General features: G+C 45.5%; 1 protein-coding gene across 1 annotated transcript in view; it reads right to left on the reverse strand.

The window, feature by feature from the left end:
- Nucleotides 1-16,781, reverse strand: part of ISM2 (isthmin 2) — a 30,794-nt gene extending 14,013 nt beyond the window's left edge. Inside the window, exons 1-2 of the mRNA XM_063948207.1 lie at nucleotides 15,743-16,781; nucleotides 13,728-13,913 (exon numbers count right to left, since the gene is read on the reverse strand). Of these exons, the coding sequence (XP_063804277.1) occupies nucleotides 13,728-13,913; nucleotides 15,743-15,829 (273 nt within the window). The 5' untranslated portion in view covers nucleotides 15,830-16,781. The remainder of the gene's footprint in view (nucleotides 1-13,727; nucleotides 13,914-15,742) is intronic.
- Between the last annotated feature and the right edge of the window lie 1,970 nt (nucleotides 16,782-18,751).

The following is an 18,751-nucleotide window of genomic DNA, read 5'->3' on the forward strand; positions in this document are numbered from 1 at the left end:
TCTATACATCTGTACAGTCACACTTATCTATACATCTGTACAGTCACACCAATCTATACATCTGTACAGTCATACTTCACTATACATCTGTACAACTACCCTAATCCATACATCTGTACAGTCACACTAATCTACACAATTACACTAATCCATACATCTGTACAGTCACACCAATGTATACATCTGTACAATTACCCTAATCCATACATCTGTACAGTCAGACTAATCTATACATCTGTACAATCAGTCATGCCAACCTATACATCTGTACAGTCACACTTATCTATACATCTGTAGTCACACTAATCTGTTTAAATACCCTAATCCATACATCTGTACAACTACCCTAATCCATACATCTGTACAGTCACACTAATGTATACATCTGTACAATTACCCTAATCCATACATCTGTACAGTCACACTAATCTATACAATTACACAAATCCATACATCTGTACAGTCACACTAATATATACATCTGTACAATTACCCTAATCCATACATCTGTACAGTCACACTAATCTATACAATTACTCTAATCCATACATCTGTACAGTCACACCAATGTATACATCTGTACAATTACCCTAATCCATACATCTGTACAGTCACACTAATCTATACAATTACACTAATCCATACATCTGTACAGTCACACTAATCTATACATCTGTACAATTACCCTATTCCATACATCTGTACAGTCACACTTATCTATACATCTGTAGTCACACTAATCTATACATCTGTACAGTCACACTAATCTATACATCTGTACAATTACCCTATTCCATACATCTGTACAGTCACACTTATCTATACATCTGTAGAGTCACACTAATCTATACATCTGTACAGTCACACTTATCTATACATCTGTACAGTCACACTTATCTATACATCTGTACAGTCACACGTATCTATACATCTGTAGAGTCACACTTATCTATACATCTGTACAGTCACACTTATCTATACATCTGTACAGTCACACTTATCTATACATCTGTAGTCACACTAATCTATACATCTGTACAATTACCCTATTCCATACATCTGTACAGTCACACGTATCTATACATCTGTAGAGTCACACTAATCTATACATCTGTACAATTACCCTATTCCATACATCTGTACAGTCACACTTATCTATACATCTGTAGTCACACTAATCTATACATCTGTACAGTCACACTAATCTATACATCTGTACAATTACCCTATTCCATACATCTGTACAGTCACACTTATCTATACATCTGTAGAGTCACACTAATCTATACATCTGTACAGTCACACTTATCTATACATCTGTACAGTCACACTTATCTATACATCTGTACAGTCACACGTATCTATACATCTGTAGAGTCACACTTATCTATACATCTGTACAGTCACACTTATCTATACATCTGTACAGTCACACTTATCTATACATCTGTAGTCACACTAATCTATACATCTGTACAATTACCCTATTCCATACATCTGTACAGTCACACGTATCTATACATCTGTAGAGTCACACTAATCTATACATCTGTACAATTACCCTATTCCATACATCTGTACAGTCACACGTATCTATACATCTGTAAAGTCACACTTATCTATACATCTGTACAGTCACACTTATCTATACATCTTTACAGTCACACTAATCTGTACATCTGTACAATTACCCTATTCCATACATCTGTACAGTCACACGTATCTATACATCTGTAAAGTCACACTTATCTATACATCTGTACAGTCACACTTATCTATACATCTGTACAGTCACACTTATCTATACATCTGTACAGTCACACCAATCTATACATCTGTACAGTCATACTTCACTATACATCTGTACAACTACCCTAATCCATACATCTGTACAGTCACACTAATCTACACAATTACACTAATCCATACATCTGTACAGTCACACCAATGTATACATCTGTACAATTACCCTAATCCATACATCTGTACAGTCAGACTAATCTATACATCTGTACAATCAGTCATGCCAACCTATACATCTGTACAGTCACACTTATCTATACATCTGTAGTCACACTAATCTGTTTAAATACCCTAATCCATACATCTGTACAACTACCCTAATCCATACATCTGTACAGTCACACTAATGTATACATCTGTACAATTACCCTAATCCATACATCTGTACAGTCACACTAATCTATACAATTACACAAATCCATACATCTGTACAGTCACACTAATATATACATCTGTACAATTACCCTAATCCATACATCTGTACAGTCACACTAATCTATACAATTACTCTAATCCATACATCTGTACAGTCACACCAATGTATACATCTGTACAATTACCCTAATCCATACATCTGTACAGTCACACTAATCTATACAATTACACTAATCCATACATCTGTACAGTCACACTAATCTATACAATTACACTAATCCATACATCTGTACAGTCACACTAATGTATAAATCTGTACAATTACCCTAATCCATACATCTGTACAGTCACACCAATGTATACATCTGTACAATTACCCTAATCCATACATCTGTACAGTCACACTAATCTATACATCTGTACAATCAGTCACGCCATCCTATATATCTGTACAGTCACACTAATCTATACATCTGTAGTCACACTAATCTGTTTAAATACCCTAATCCATACATCTGTACAACTACCCTAATCCATACATCTGTACAGTCACACTAATGTATACATCTGTACAATTACCCTAATCCATACATCTGTACAGTCAGACTAATCTATACATCTGTACAATCAGTCATGCCAACCTATACATCTGTACAGTCACACTTATCTATACATCTGTAGTCACACTAATCTGTTTAAATACCCTAATCCATACATCTGTACAACTACCCTAATCCATACATCTGTACAGTCACACTAATGTATACATCTGTACAATTACCCTAATCCATACATCTGTACAGTCACACTAATCTATACAATTACACAAATCCATACATCTGTACAGTCACACTAATATATACATCTGTACAATTACCCTAATCCATACATCTGTACAGTCACACTAATCTATACAATTACTCTAATCCATACATCTGTACAGTCACACCAATGTATACATCTGTACAATTACCCTAATCCATACATCTGTACAGTCACACTAATCTATACAATTACACTAATCCATACATCTATACAGTCACACTAATCTATACAATTACACTAATCCATACATCTGTACAGTCACACTAATGTATAAATCTGTACAATTACCCTAATCCATACATCTGTACAGTCACACCAATGTATACATCTGTACAATTACCCTAATCCATACATCTGTACAGTCACACTAATCTATACATCTGTACAATCAGTCACGCCATCCTATATATCTGTACAGTCACACTAATCTATACATCTGTACAATTACCCTAATCCATACATCTGTACAGTCACACTAATCTATACAATTACCCTAATCCATACATCTGTACAGTCACACTAATCTATACAATTACCCTAATCCATACATCTGTACAGTCACACTAATCTATACAATTACCCTAATCCATACATCTGTACAGTCACACTTATCTATACATGTGCACAATTAACCTAATCCATACATCTGTACAGTCAGACTAATCTATACATCTGTACAATCAGTCACGCCAACCTATATATCTATACAGTCACACTTATCTATACATCTGCACAATTAACCTAATCCATACATCTGTACAGTCACACTTATCTATACATCTGTACAATTAACCTAATCCATACATCTGTACAGTCAGACTAATCTATACATCTGTACAATCAGTCACGCCAACCTATATATCTGTACAGTCACACTTATCTATACATCTGCACAATTACCCTAATCCATACATCTGTACAGTCACACTAATCTATACATCTGTACAATTACCCTAATCCATACATCTGTACAGTCACACTTATCTATACATCTGCACAATTAACCTAATCCATACATCTGTACAGTCACACTAATCTATACATCTGTACAATTACCCTAATCCATACATCTGTACAGTCACACTTATCTATACATCTGCACAATTAACCTAATCCATACATCTGTACAGTCACACTAATCTATACATCTATACAATTACCCTAATCCATACATCTGTACAGTCACACTTATCTATACATCTGCACAATTAACCTAATCCATACATCTGTATAGTCACACTAATCTATACATCTGTACAATTACCCTAATCCATACATCTGTACAGTCACACTTATTTATACATCTGCACAATTAACCTAATCCATACATCTGTACAGTCACACTTATTTATACATCTGCACAATTAACCTAATCCATACATCTGTACAGTCACACTAATCTATACAATTACCCTAATCCATACATCTGTACAGTCACACTTATCTATACATGTGCACAATTAACCTAATCCATACATCTGTACAGTCAGACTAATCTATACATCTGTACAATCAGTCACGCCAACCTATATATCTATACAGTCACACTTATCTATACATCTGCACAATTAACCTAATCCATACATCTGTACAGTCACACTTATCTATACATCTGTACAATTAACCTAATCCATACATCTGTACAGTCAGACTAATCTATACATCTGTACAATCAGTCACGCCAACCTATATATCTGTACAGTCACACTTATCTATACATCTGCACAATTACCCTAATCCATACATCTGTACAGTCACACTAATCTATACATCTGTACAATTACCCTAATCCATACATCTGTACAGTCACACTTATCTATACATCTGCACAATTAACCTAATCCATACATCTGTACAGTCACACTAATCTATACATCTGTACAATTACCCTAATCCATACATCTGTACAGTCACACTTATCTATACATCTGCACAATTAACCTAATCCATACATCTGTATAGTCACACTAATCTATACATCTGTACAATTACCCTAATCCATACATCTGTACAGTCACACTTATTTATACATCTGCACAATTAACCTAATCCATACATCTGTACAGTCACACTAATCTATACATCTGTACAATTACCCTAATCCATACATCTGTACAGTCACACTTATCTATACATCTGCACAATTAACCTAATCCATACATCTGTACTGTTACACTGACACCGCTCTACACATCTGTACTGTTACACTGACACCGCTCTACACATCTGTACTGTCACACTGACACCGCTCTACACATCTGTACTGTCACACTGACACCGCTCCATACATCTGTACTGTCACACACACACACACCGCTCTACACATCTGTACTGTCACACACACCGCTCCATACATCTGTACTGTCACACACACACACTGCTCCACACATCTGTACTGTCACACAACGCTCTACACATCTGTACTGTCACACACACACACTGCTCCATACATCTGTACTGTCACACACACACACACACTGCTCCACACATCTGTACTGTCACACACCGCTCCACACATCTGTACTGTCACATACGACGCTCCACACATCTGTACTATCACCCACACTCCACACACCTGTACTGTCACACTGACACCGTTCCACACATCTGTACTGTCTCACACACACCCTTCCACACATCTGTACTGTCACACTGACACCACTCCACACATCTGTACTGTCACATTGACACCGCTCCACACATCTGTACTGTCACACTGACACCACTCCACACATCTGTACTGTCACACTGACACCACTTCACACATCTGTACTGTCACCCACACTCCACACATCTGTACTGTCACACTGACACCACTCCACACATCTGTACTGTCACACACACACACACCCTTCCACACATCTGTACTGTCACACACACACACCATTCCACACATCTGTACTGTCACACTGACACCACTCCACACACTGACACCGTTCCACACATCTGTACTGTCACACACACCCTTCCACACATCTGTACTGTCACACACAGACTTCCACACATCTGTACTGTCACACTGACACCACTCCACACATCTGTACTGTCACACTGACACCGTTCCACACATCTGTACTGTCTCACACACACCCTTCCACACATCTGTACTGTCACATTGACACCGCTCCACACATCTGTACTGTCACACTGACACCACTCCACACATCTGTACTGTCACACTGACACCGCTCCACACATCTGTACTGTCACCCACACTCCACACATCTGTACTGTCACACTGAGACCGCTCCACACATCTGTACTGTCACACTGACACCACTCCACACATCTGTACTGTCACACTGACACCGCTCCACACATCTGTACTGTCACACACACCCTTCCACGCATCTGTACTGTCACACTGACACCACTCCACACATCTGTACTGTCACGCTGACACCGTTCCACACATCTGTACTGTCACACTGACACCACTCCACACATCTGTACTGTCACACTGACACCACTCCACACATAAGTACTGTCACACTGACACCACTCCACACATCTGTACTGTCACACTGACACCACTCCACACATAAGTACTGTCACACTGACACCGCTCCACACATCTGTACTGTCACACTGACACCACTCCACACATCTGTACTGTCACACTGACACCACTCCACACATCTGTACTGTCACACTGACACCACTCCACACATAAGTACTGTCACACTGACACCACTTCACACATCTGTACTGTCACACTGACACCCCTCCACACATCTGTACTGTCACACTGACACCACTCCACACATCTGTACTGTCACACTGACACCGCTCCACACATCTGTACTGTCACACTGACACCACTCCACACATCTGTACTGTCACACACACCCCTCCACACATCTGTACTGTCACACTGACACCACTCCACACATCTGTACTGTCACACTGACACCACTCCACACATCTGTACTGTCACACTGACACCACTCCACACATCTGTACTGTCACACTGACACCGCTCCACACATCTGTACTGTCATCCACACTCCACACATCTGTACTGTCACACTGACACCGCTCCACACATCTGTACTGTCACACACACACACACACCCTTCCACACATCTGTACTGTCACACACACACACCATTCCACACATCTGTACTGTCACACTGACACCACTCCACACACTGACACCGTTCCACACATCTGTACTGTCACACACACCCTTGCACACATCTGTACTGTCACACACAGACTTCCACACATCTGTACTGTCACACTGACACCACTCCACACATCTGTACTGTCACACTGAGACCGCTCCACACATCTGTACTGTCACACTGACACCACTCCACACATCTGTACTGTCACCCACACTCCACACATCTGTACTGTCACACTGAGACCGCTCCACACATCTGTACTGTCACACTGACACCACTCCACACATCTGTACTGTCACACTGACACCACTCCACACATCTGTACTGTCACCCACACTCCACACATCTGTACTGTCACACTGACACCACTTCACACATCTGTACTGTCACACTGACACCGCTCCACACATCTGTACTGTCACACTGACACCACTCCACACATCTGTACTGACACCGCTCCACACATCTGTATTGTCACACTGACACCGCTCCACACATCTGTACTGTCACACTGACACCACTCCACACATCTGTACTGTCACACTGACACCACTCCACACATCTGTACTGTCACACTGACACCCCTCCACACATCTGTACTGTCACACTGACACCGCTCCACACATCTGTACTGTCACACACACCCCTCCACACATCTGTACTGTCACACTGACACCGCTCCACACATCTGTACTGTCACACTGACACCACTCCACACATCTGTACTGTCACACTGACACCACTCCACACATCTGTACTGTCACACTGACACCACTCCACACATCTGTACTGTCACACTGACACCGCTCCACACATCTGTACTGTCACACACACCCTTCCACCCATCTGTACTCTCACACTGACACCTCCCCACACATCTGTATTGTCACCCACACTCCACACATCTGTACTGTCACACTGACACCACTCCACACGTCTGTACTGTCACACTGACACCACTCCACACGTCTGTACTGTCACACTGACACCGCTCCACACATCTGTACTGTCACCCACACTCCACACATCTGTACTGTCACACTGACACCTCCCCACACATCTGTATTGTCACACACACCACACATCTGTACTGTCACACTGACATCGCTCCACACATCTGTACTGTCACACTGACACCGCTCCACACATCTGTACTGTCACACTGACACCGCTCCACACATCTGTACTGTCACACTGACACCGCTCCACACATCTGTACTGTCACACTGACACCACTCCACACATCTGTACTCTCACACTGACACCGCTCCACACATCTGTACTGTCTCACACACACCCTTCCACACATCTGTACTGTCACACTGACACGACTCCACACATCTGTACTGTCACACACACCCCTCCACACATCTGTACTGTCACACTGACACGACTCCACACATCTGTACTGTCACACACACCCCTCCACACATCTGTACTGTCACACTGACACGACTCCACACATCTGTACTGTCACACACACCCCTCCACACATCTGTACTGTCACACTGACACCACTCCACACATCTGTACTGTCACACTGACACCACTCCACACATCTGTACTGTCACACTGACACCACTCCACACATCTGTACTGTCACACTGACACCGCTCCACACATCTGTACTGTCACACTGACACCGCTCCACACATCTGTACTGTCACACTGACACCGCTCCACACATCTGTACTGTCACACACACCCCTCCACACATCTGTACTGTCACACTGACACCGCTCCACACATCTGTACTGTTACACACACCCTTCCACACATCTGTACTGTCACACTGACACCACTCCACACATCTGTACTGTCACACTGACACCACTTCACACATCTGTACTGTCACACTGACACCGCTCCACACATCTGTACTGTCACACTGACACCACTCCACACATCTGTACTGTCACACTGACACCACTCCACACATCTGTACTGTCACACTGACACCGCTCCACACATCTGTACTGTTACACACACCCTTCCACACATCTGTACTGTCACACTGACACCACTCCACACATCTGTACTGTCACACTGACACCACTTCACACATCTGTACTGTCACACTGACACCGCTCCACACATCTGTACTGTCACACTGACACCACTCCACACATCTGTACTGTCACACACACCCCTCCACACATCTGTACTGTCACACTGACACCACTCCACACATCTGTACTGTCACACTGACACCACTTCACACATCTGTACTGTCACACTGACACCGCTCCACACATCTGTACTGTCACACTGACACCGCTCCACACATCTGTACTGTCACACACACCACACATCTGTACTGTCACACTGACACCACTCCACACATCTGTACTGTCACCCACACTCCACACATCTGTACTGTCACACTGACACCCCTCCACACATCTGTACTGTCACACACACCACACATCTGTACTGTCACACTGACACCACTCCACACATCTGTACTGTCACCCACACTCCACACATCTGTACTGTCACACTGACACCGCTCCACACATCTGTACTGTTACACACACCACACATCTGTACTGTCACACTGACACCACTCCACACATCTGTACTGTCACACACACCACACATCTGTACTGTCACACTGACACCACTCCACACATCTGTACTGTCACCCACACTCCACACATCTGTACTGTCACACTGACACCCCTCCACACATCTGTACTGTCACACACACCACACATCTGTACTGTCACACTGACACCACTCCACACATCTGTACTGTCACCCACACTCCACACATCTGTACTGTCACACTGACACCGCTCCACACATCTGTACTGTTACACACACCACACATCTGTACTGTCACACTGACACCACTCCACACATCTGTACTGTCACCCACACTCCACACATCTGTACTGTCACACTGACACCCCTCCACACATCTGTACTGTCACACACACCACACATCTGTACTGTCACACTGACACCACTCCACACATCTGTACTGTCACCCACACTCCACACATCTGTACTGTCACACTGACACCACTTCACACATCTGTACTGTCACACTGACACCGCTCCACACATCTGTACTGTCACACTGACACCACTCCACACATCTGTACTGACACCGCTCCACACATCTGTATTGTCACACTGACACCGCTCCACACATCTGTACTGTCACACACACCCCTCCACACATCTGTACTGTCACACTGACACCACTCCACACATCTGTACTGTCACACTGACACCCCTCCACACATCTGTACTGTCACACTGACACCGCTCCACACATCTGTACTGTCACACTGACACCACTCCACACGTCTGTACTGTCACACTGACACCACTCCACACGTCTGTACTGTCACACTGACACCACTCCACACATCTGTACTGTCACACTGACACCGCTCCACACATCTGTACTGTCACACACACCCCTCCACACATCTGTACTGTCACACTGACACCACTCCACACATCTGTACTGTCACACTGACACCACTTCACACATCTGTACTGTCACACTGACACCGCTCCACACATCTGTACTGTCACACTGACACCGCTCCACACATCTGTACTGTCACACACACCACACATCTGTACTGTCACACTGACACCACTCCACACATCTGTACTGTCACCCACACTCCACACATCTGTACTGTCACACTGACACCCCTCCACACATCTGTACTGTCACACACACCACACATCTGTACTGTCACACTGACACCACTCCACACATCTGTACTGTCACCCACACTCCACACATCTGTACTGTCACACTGACACCGCTCCACACATCTGTACTGTTACACACACCACACATCTGTACTGTCACACTGACACCACTCCACACATCTGTACTGTCACACACACCACACATCTGTACTGTCACACTGACACCACTCCACACATCTGTACTGTCACCCACACTCCACACATCTGTACTGTCACACTGACACCCCTCCACACATCTGTACTGTCACACACACCACACATCTGTACTGTCACACTGACACCACTCCACACATCTGTACTGTCACCCACACTCCACACATCTGTACTGTCACACTGACACCGCTCCACACATCTGTACTGTTACACACACCACACATCTGTACTGTCACACTGACACCACTCCACACATCTGTACTGTCACCCACACTCCACACATCTGTACTGTCACACTGACACCCCTCCACACATCTGTACTGTCACACACACCACACATCTGTACTGTCACACTGACACCACTCCACACATCTGTACTGTCACCCACACTCCACACATCTGTACTGTCACACTGACACCACTTCACACATCTGTACTGTCACACTGACACCGCTCCACACATCTGTACTGTCACACTGACACCACTCCACACATCTGTACTGACACCGCTCCACACATCTGTATTGTCACACTGACACCGCTCCACACATCTGTACTGTCACACACACCCCTCCACACATCTGTACTGTCACACTGACACCACTCCACACATCTGTACTGTCACACTGACACCCCTCCACACATCTGTACTGTCACACTGACACCGCTCCACACATCTGTACTGTCACACACACCCCTCCACACATCTGTACTGTCACACTGACACCGCTCCACACATCTGTACTGTCACACTGACACCACTCCACACGTCTGTACTGTCACACTGACACCACTCCACACGTCTGTACTGTCACACTGACACCACTCCACACATCTGTACTGTCACACTGACACCGCTCCACACATCTGTACTGTCACACACACCCTTCCACACATCTGTACTGTCACACACAGACTTCCACACATCTGTACTGTCACACTGACACCACTCCACACATCTGTACTGTCACACTGACACCGCTCCACACATCTGTACTGTCACACTGACACCACTCCACACATCTGTACTCTCACACTGACACCGCTCCACACATCTGTACTGTCTCACACACACCCTTCCACACATCTGTACTGTCACACTGACACCACTCCACACATCTGTACTGTCACACTGACACCGCTCCACACATCTGTACTGTCACACTGACACCGCTCCACACATCTGTACTGTCACACTGACACCGCTCCATACATCTGTACTGTCACACTGACACCACTCCACACATCTGTACTGTCACACTGACACCACTCCACACATCTGTACTGTCACACTGACACCACTCCACACATCTGTACTGTCACACTGACACCACTCCACACATCTGTACTGTCACCCACACTCCACACATCTGTACTGTCACACTGACACCACTTCACACATCTGTACTGTCACACTGACACCGCTCCACACATCTGTACTGTCACACTGACACCACTCCACACATCTGTACTGACACCGCTCCACACATCTGTATTGTCACACTGACACCGCTCCACACATCTGTACTGTCACACTGACACCCCTCCACACATCTGTACTGTCACACTGACACCACTCCACACATCTGTACTGTCACACTGACACCCCTCCACACATCTGTACTGTCACACTGACACCGCTCCACACATCTGTACTGTCACACACACCCCTCCACACATCTGTACTGTCACACTGACACCGCTCCACACATCTGTACTGTCACACTGACACCACTCCACACATCTGTACTGTCACACTGACACCGCTCCACACATCTGTACTGTCACACTGACACCGCTCCACACATCTGTACTGTCACACTGACACCGCTCCACACATCTGTACTCTCACACTGACACCTCCCCACACATCTGTATTGTCACCCACACTCCACACATCTGTACTGTCACACTGACACCACTCCACACGTCTGTACTGTCACACTGACACCACTCCACACGTCTGTACTGTCACACTGACACCACTCCACACGTCTGTACTGTCACACTGACACCGCTCCACACATCTGTACTGTCACACTGACACCACTCCACACGTCTGTACTGTCACACTGACACCACTCCACACATCTGTACTGTCACCCACACTCCACACATCTGTACTGTCACACTGACACCACTCCACACATCTGTACTGTCACCCACACTCCACACATCTGTATTGTCACACACACACCACATCTGTACTCTCACACTGACATCGCTCCACACATCTGTACTGTCACACTGACACCGCTCCACACATCTGTACTGTCACACTGACACCGCTCCACACATCTGTACTGTCACACTGACACCGCTCCACACATCTGTACTGTCACACTGACACCGCTCCACACATCTGTACTGTCTCACACACACCCTTCCACACATCTGTACTGTCACACTGACACCACTTCACACATCTGTACTGTCACACTGACACCACTTCACACATCTGTACTGTCACACTGACACCGCTCCACACATCTGTACTGTCACACTGACACCGCTCCACACATCTGTACTGTCACACTGACACCACTCCACACATCTGTACTTGTCACACACACCACACATCTGTACTATTACACACACCACACATCTGTACTACCACACACGCAGTCACACAGGTAGGGATGGGATGCTGGTGCGTTATGGAACACTTGCGGAGGTAGGGGAATAAGGTTACAGTCTCACCTGAATATTGGGGTTCTCGGAGGTGAGGTTAGCCTTGGACAGGTTCTGTAAATCTAGGATAAAGGTGGAATCCTCTTTGGGGAAATTGTCCTGAGACGGAAACACGTCACTTTCTCCGCCATTGGTGATGTTCTTGTATGGCTGTGGTCTGACAGACATCTGGCTATCTTCTGAGTGCTGATTCCCCTGTCCATAGAGGTGACACAGTGAGACCAGTCACACAATATCACTGCATCTAGCACCAGGAGCCACTCCCTACACCGCCATAGTATATTACTAGTCCACAGAGCTTGCACTCTAACCTTTTTCTAACCCAAAGAGACCCACTGCACACCTTTGTCAAGTAGTACTAGACCTCTAGGACCATTAACTACAGTAATGCTTACTGGTATCAGGAAACTATCGGCACACCACCAACAACCAATGCTAGTCCTCGGAACTTGCACTCCAACGCTATATGAAACCAGGAGTCATTATGCACATCCCCAGCATCTAATACTAGTTCCTAGAGCTTGCAATCTAATACTGTGTAAAAGCAGGATACCGCCTGCAAACAGCCATCAAGTAATGATAGTCACCAAAGCTTGCAATCTAATCTGATATAAAACCAATAGATCTCCTTCACATATCCATTATATAATAGTAGTCCCCAGAGCTTTCAAATTAACCCTGTATGAAACCATGAGCTCCCTTGTCCAAAGCCCCTAATAGTCATCAGAGCTTGCAATCTAATCCTGTATAAAACCTGAAGATCTCCTGCACACCGTCATCACTTGATCTTGTCCCCTGGGCTTTCAGTCTAACCCTGTATAAAACCAGGATACCGTCTACACACTGCCATCAACATATACTAGTCCTCAGAGCTTGCAATCCAATCCTAAATAACAGAATACTGTATGCACATGCCCATCAAAATAAAACTAGCAAACCTTTATGTATAAAGTCCCAGGGAGCTCCTGCACTCTGCCATGAACTGATAGTAGTCCTCAGAGCTTGCAATCTAATCCTGCATAACACCAGCATACCACCCCTGGCATACACCATTAAATATAATCTATATAGCCAACAGTAAACTAATAATAGTCCCCAGAATAAGCAATATAACCATATAACCAGTAGACCCCCCTCCACATGGACATCAATTGATACTAGCATCCCGCAGCTTGTGATCCAATCCTGTATAAAACCATAAAACCTCATGCACAGCGCCACAAACGAATACTAGTCCCCAGAGCTTGCAATCTAACACAGAATAAAGTCAGGAACCCCCCTAAATGCAGTACAGCCACTGATACTAGTCCCAAGAGCTTGCAATTCACACAGTATAAAGTCAGGAACCCCCTACATGCAGTACAGCCACTAATACCAGTCCCCAGAGCTTGCAGTCTAACCCTGTATAAAACTGTAAGACCTCTTGCACTACGCCACAAACTAATACTAGTTCCCAGAGCTTGCAATCTAACACAGTATAAAGTCAGGAACCCCCCTAAATGCAGTACAGCCACTGATACTAGTCCCCAGAGCTTGCAGTCTAACCCTGTATAAAACTGTAAGACCTCTTGCACTACGCCACAAACTAATACTTGTTCCCAGAGCTTGCAGTCTAGCTCATGTATCACACATATATAACAAATCTTTGTCCCAAGACCTTACAATCTAACTCATATATTACCCACATACTAAATCTTGTCCAAGAGCTTACACTCGAACACATATCGTACTAAGCCCTGGTCCCTAGAGCTTGCAGTATACCAGACACTGAGATGTCATCCCTGCTACACTATGTAACACATGTATCACCCACATACTGAGCCTTGTCCACAGAGCTCACAATATAATACATGTACCTGATTAGATTGTGAGCTCTGGGGACAAGGGCTCAGTATCTGTGCGAGCTTACAATCTTACCCTCATACTGAGCCTTGCCTGAAAGCTTACAATCGAACACATAGATCACACATACTGAGCAGGATCCTTGCCCACAGAGCTTGCAATCGCACAGACAGTCTTCTCACCTGGGAGGGTCGGGGGGTTGAGGCGGGGGCCCCCCACAGCAGCTGCAGGCAGCAAGTTAGCAGAAACAGATGTAAAAGCCCGGGCATGTCTGAACACCCGGCCGGGTCACTGGCGCATCATGTGCTCTCTATGGGGATGTAGCCCCCCATCTCTGCTGCGCTGCGGGCTCCGGGCTCTCCCCAAACTCTCCTCTGCTGCCGGGGCGGGGCCGGAGACGTCACGGGGCGGAGATGACCAGGAACATGAATGAAGCATCAGAGTGGGAGGAGTGCGGCTTTACTACTGAGCTCCTTCCCACTGAGCCAGGGCTGGGACTGATAGTCTCACTGCAAAGCTCAGGCATTGAGAGAGAGGCAGAAAGAGTCAGAGATTAGATTAGATTAGATAGATAGATAGATAGATAGATAGATAGATAGATAGATAGATAGATAGATAGATAGATAGATAGATAGATAGATTAGATAGATAGATATACTCTGCCTCCTCTGTCCTCTCTCACCCATTTCACACCCGTTATTACACCCCTGAACCATCTTAGTGCACCCTCTACTCTGCCATCCTCATCCCCATGCCCTCAGGCTCACTTTCTTCTGCACCCATTGAAACTGGGCTTCACCCATGACCCTGTCATCTGTGACTCCCTCACCCTCATTGCCATCACCAAAACTTTGCTCTCCCCGCCTGACACTTCCTCAGATGCCCTCTAAATTGGGGCCTCTCTCTCACACCTCTCATCCTGGCGACCATTGAGGGGTTGAAGTGGCAGTAGTTCTCTTCCCCTGCTGCACCTTTTTGGTCCTACCCACTGAACCCTCCCTCACCTTCTCCTACTTTGATGTTGACTCTGTCCGCCTCTACCACAATATTCACCTTTGGTTCATGGTCATCTACTGACCTCCTTCCTCTTCCTTTGCTGCTTGGATTCTGCAGTTCCTCTTCTCTGCCCTTCATTCAATATCCCACTTGACAATCTCATGGCTGCTACTGCTTCCAAGTTGCTCACCCTCACCTCCTCCCTTGACCTCACCCAATGGACCTCTTCCCCCACCCACTCCAACAGGCACTCACATGACCTAGTCTTCTCCAACTATTGTAATATCTCCAATTTCACTAACTGCTCCCCTCCCTCTGCACTTGACTATGCAACCCACTTCACTGCCAAAATGTTAGCTATCTCTCTTCTCTCCAGAGTCCCCTCCACCCCCCAACTACTACCCTCTGCCACCTAGTTTCCCACCATTTCTGCCTTCTCTCCCATCACCAGTGATGTAGCTGGCATTTTCCTTCCTCGTCTCCAGCTGTCACTTGCACCTTTGCCCAGGGTCAGACTGGCCCACAGGTGTACCAGGGAAACCACGGGTAGGCCCCACTGCCTGAGGGCCCTCTCCTTCCTCTAGGGATTATACATGGTATTATACATGGTAGATATGTTGCATTACACTGCACTAAACTATTGTGTATTTCAAGCGGCCACACCCCTAAGTATGGGCCTCTATAACTGTATTCCCCCGGTGGGCCCTTCATGCCCCAGTCCAACACTGCCCTTGCCCCATTCCGTACCACCTCTTTGCTTTCTACGGATGCTTGCTCACACGTTCATCTCTTTAACCTATCTCTCTCTTCTGGCTCTATTCCCACGTTCTTTAAACATGCCCTAGTCTCACTCATCCTTAATAAACCCTCACTTGACCCTCTCTCTCCCGTCATTTGTCTCTCCTTTCCTATGCCTCCAATCTCCATGAGAGGATTGTCTGTCTCCACCTCACTTCATTCATTTCCACCCATTCACTTCATCCTCTTCAATCTGGCTTCTGTACTCTTCACTCGAGTGAAACTGCCCACACCAAGGTCCCCAATGACCTTCTCACAGCCACATCCATAGTCCAGTTTTCTTGCTCTACCCTTCTCGATCTGTCTACCGCCTTGGTCATCCTCTCCTTTATAGTCTCCAATCCATTGGCCTCCACGAATCTGGTCTTTCATGGTTCAACTCCTAACTCACCAAGTGCTCCTCTTATGTCTCTACCTCTGTCTCCACCTGCCCCTCTCTTCCTCCACCTGTTGGGATCCACCAGGGGTCTGTTCTCAGCCCCCTTCTCTTCTCACTCTAGATCTCCTTCCTTGGAAACATCATATACTTAAGCCTTCAGTAAAAGCTCTATGCGGATGACACCTAAATCTTCCACTCTAATGACCTCCCGCCATACTCTTAAACTCAAACTGCTTTCATTCATCTTATCCTGGATGTCACAAGGCTTCCTAAATCTTAATATGGCGAAGACTGAATTAATTGTTTTCCCCCCTTCAAGGGCCCCACCATTTTCTTCCCATCGCTCTTTCTGCGTATCATCCTCTCGTGTCACCCAAGGCCGGTAACTCTGTGTCATTATCTTTCCTACACTCCCTACATTCAGGACATCTCTCAATACCAGCTCTAGAACATCAACAGGAGTGAGACCTTCCTGACCCCTGAAGCAACGAAAGCTGTCATATATGCTCTCATAATTTCCCGCTTAGACTACTATAATTTCCTGCTCTCTGGTCTTACCCTAACTCTCCTCTCCCCACAAGAAACTATTCTTTACGCTGCTTGTCTCATTTTCTGCTCAACCCTTACGGCATCTGCCTCTACCCTTTGTACCCTTTTCCACTGGCTCCCAGTCCCCTTACTCTCCTTCATGTACATAGCCATAAACACTCCTCTCCTCCCCTCCCTACATCTTTGTCCACGCTCCCTCCCGCCCTCTCCGCTCCTCCTCTTACCAATGGCTCTCCTCCACCCTGGTCACTTCCTCTCTTGCACGACTCCAAGATATCACTAGAATTGCCCCCAATCCTATGTAACTCCCTCCCTCGCCCCGTCATACTTTCAGCCAGTCCCCCCAGCTTTGGAATTTCCCCTAAAAGAGCCCTCCTAGTCACTACTTCTTCTCTATGCCTTCACCATATGTCATTCTCATTTCTTCCTCCAACTGTTTACCCCTTTCGCCTTAGCATGCAAAGCTCTA

The sequence above is a fragment of the Pseudophryne corroboree genome, chromosome 12 (genome assembly GCF_028390025.1).
Source record: "Pseudophryne corroboree isolate aPseCor3 chromosome 12, aPseCor3.hap2, whole genome shotgun sequence".
Classification (NCBI taxonomy): Eukaryota; Metazoa; Chordata; class Amphibia; order Anura; family Myobatrachidae; genus Pseudophryne; species Pseudophryne corroboree.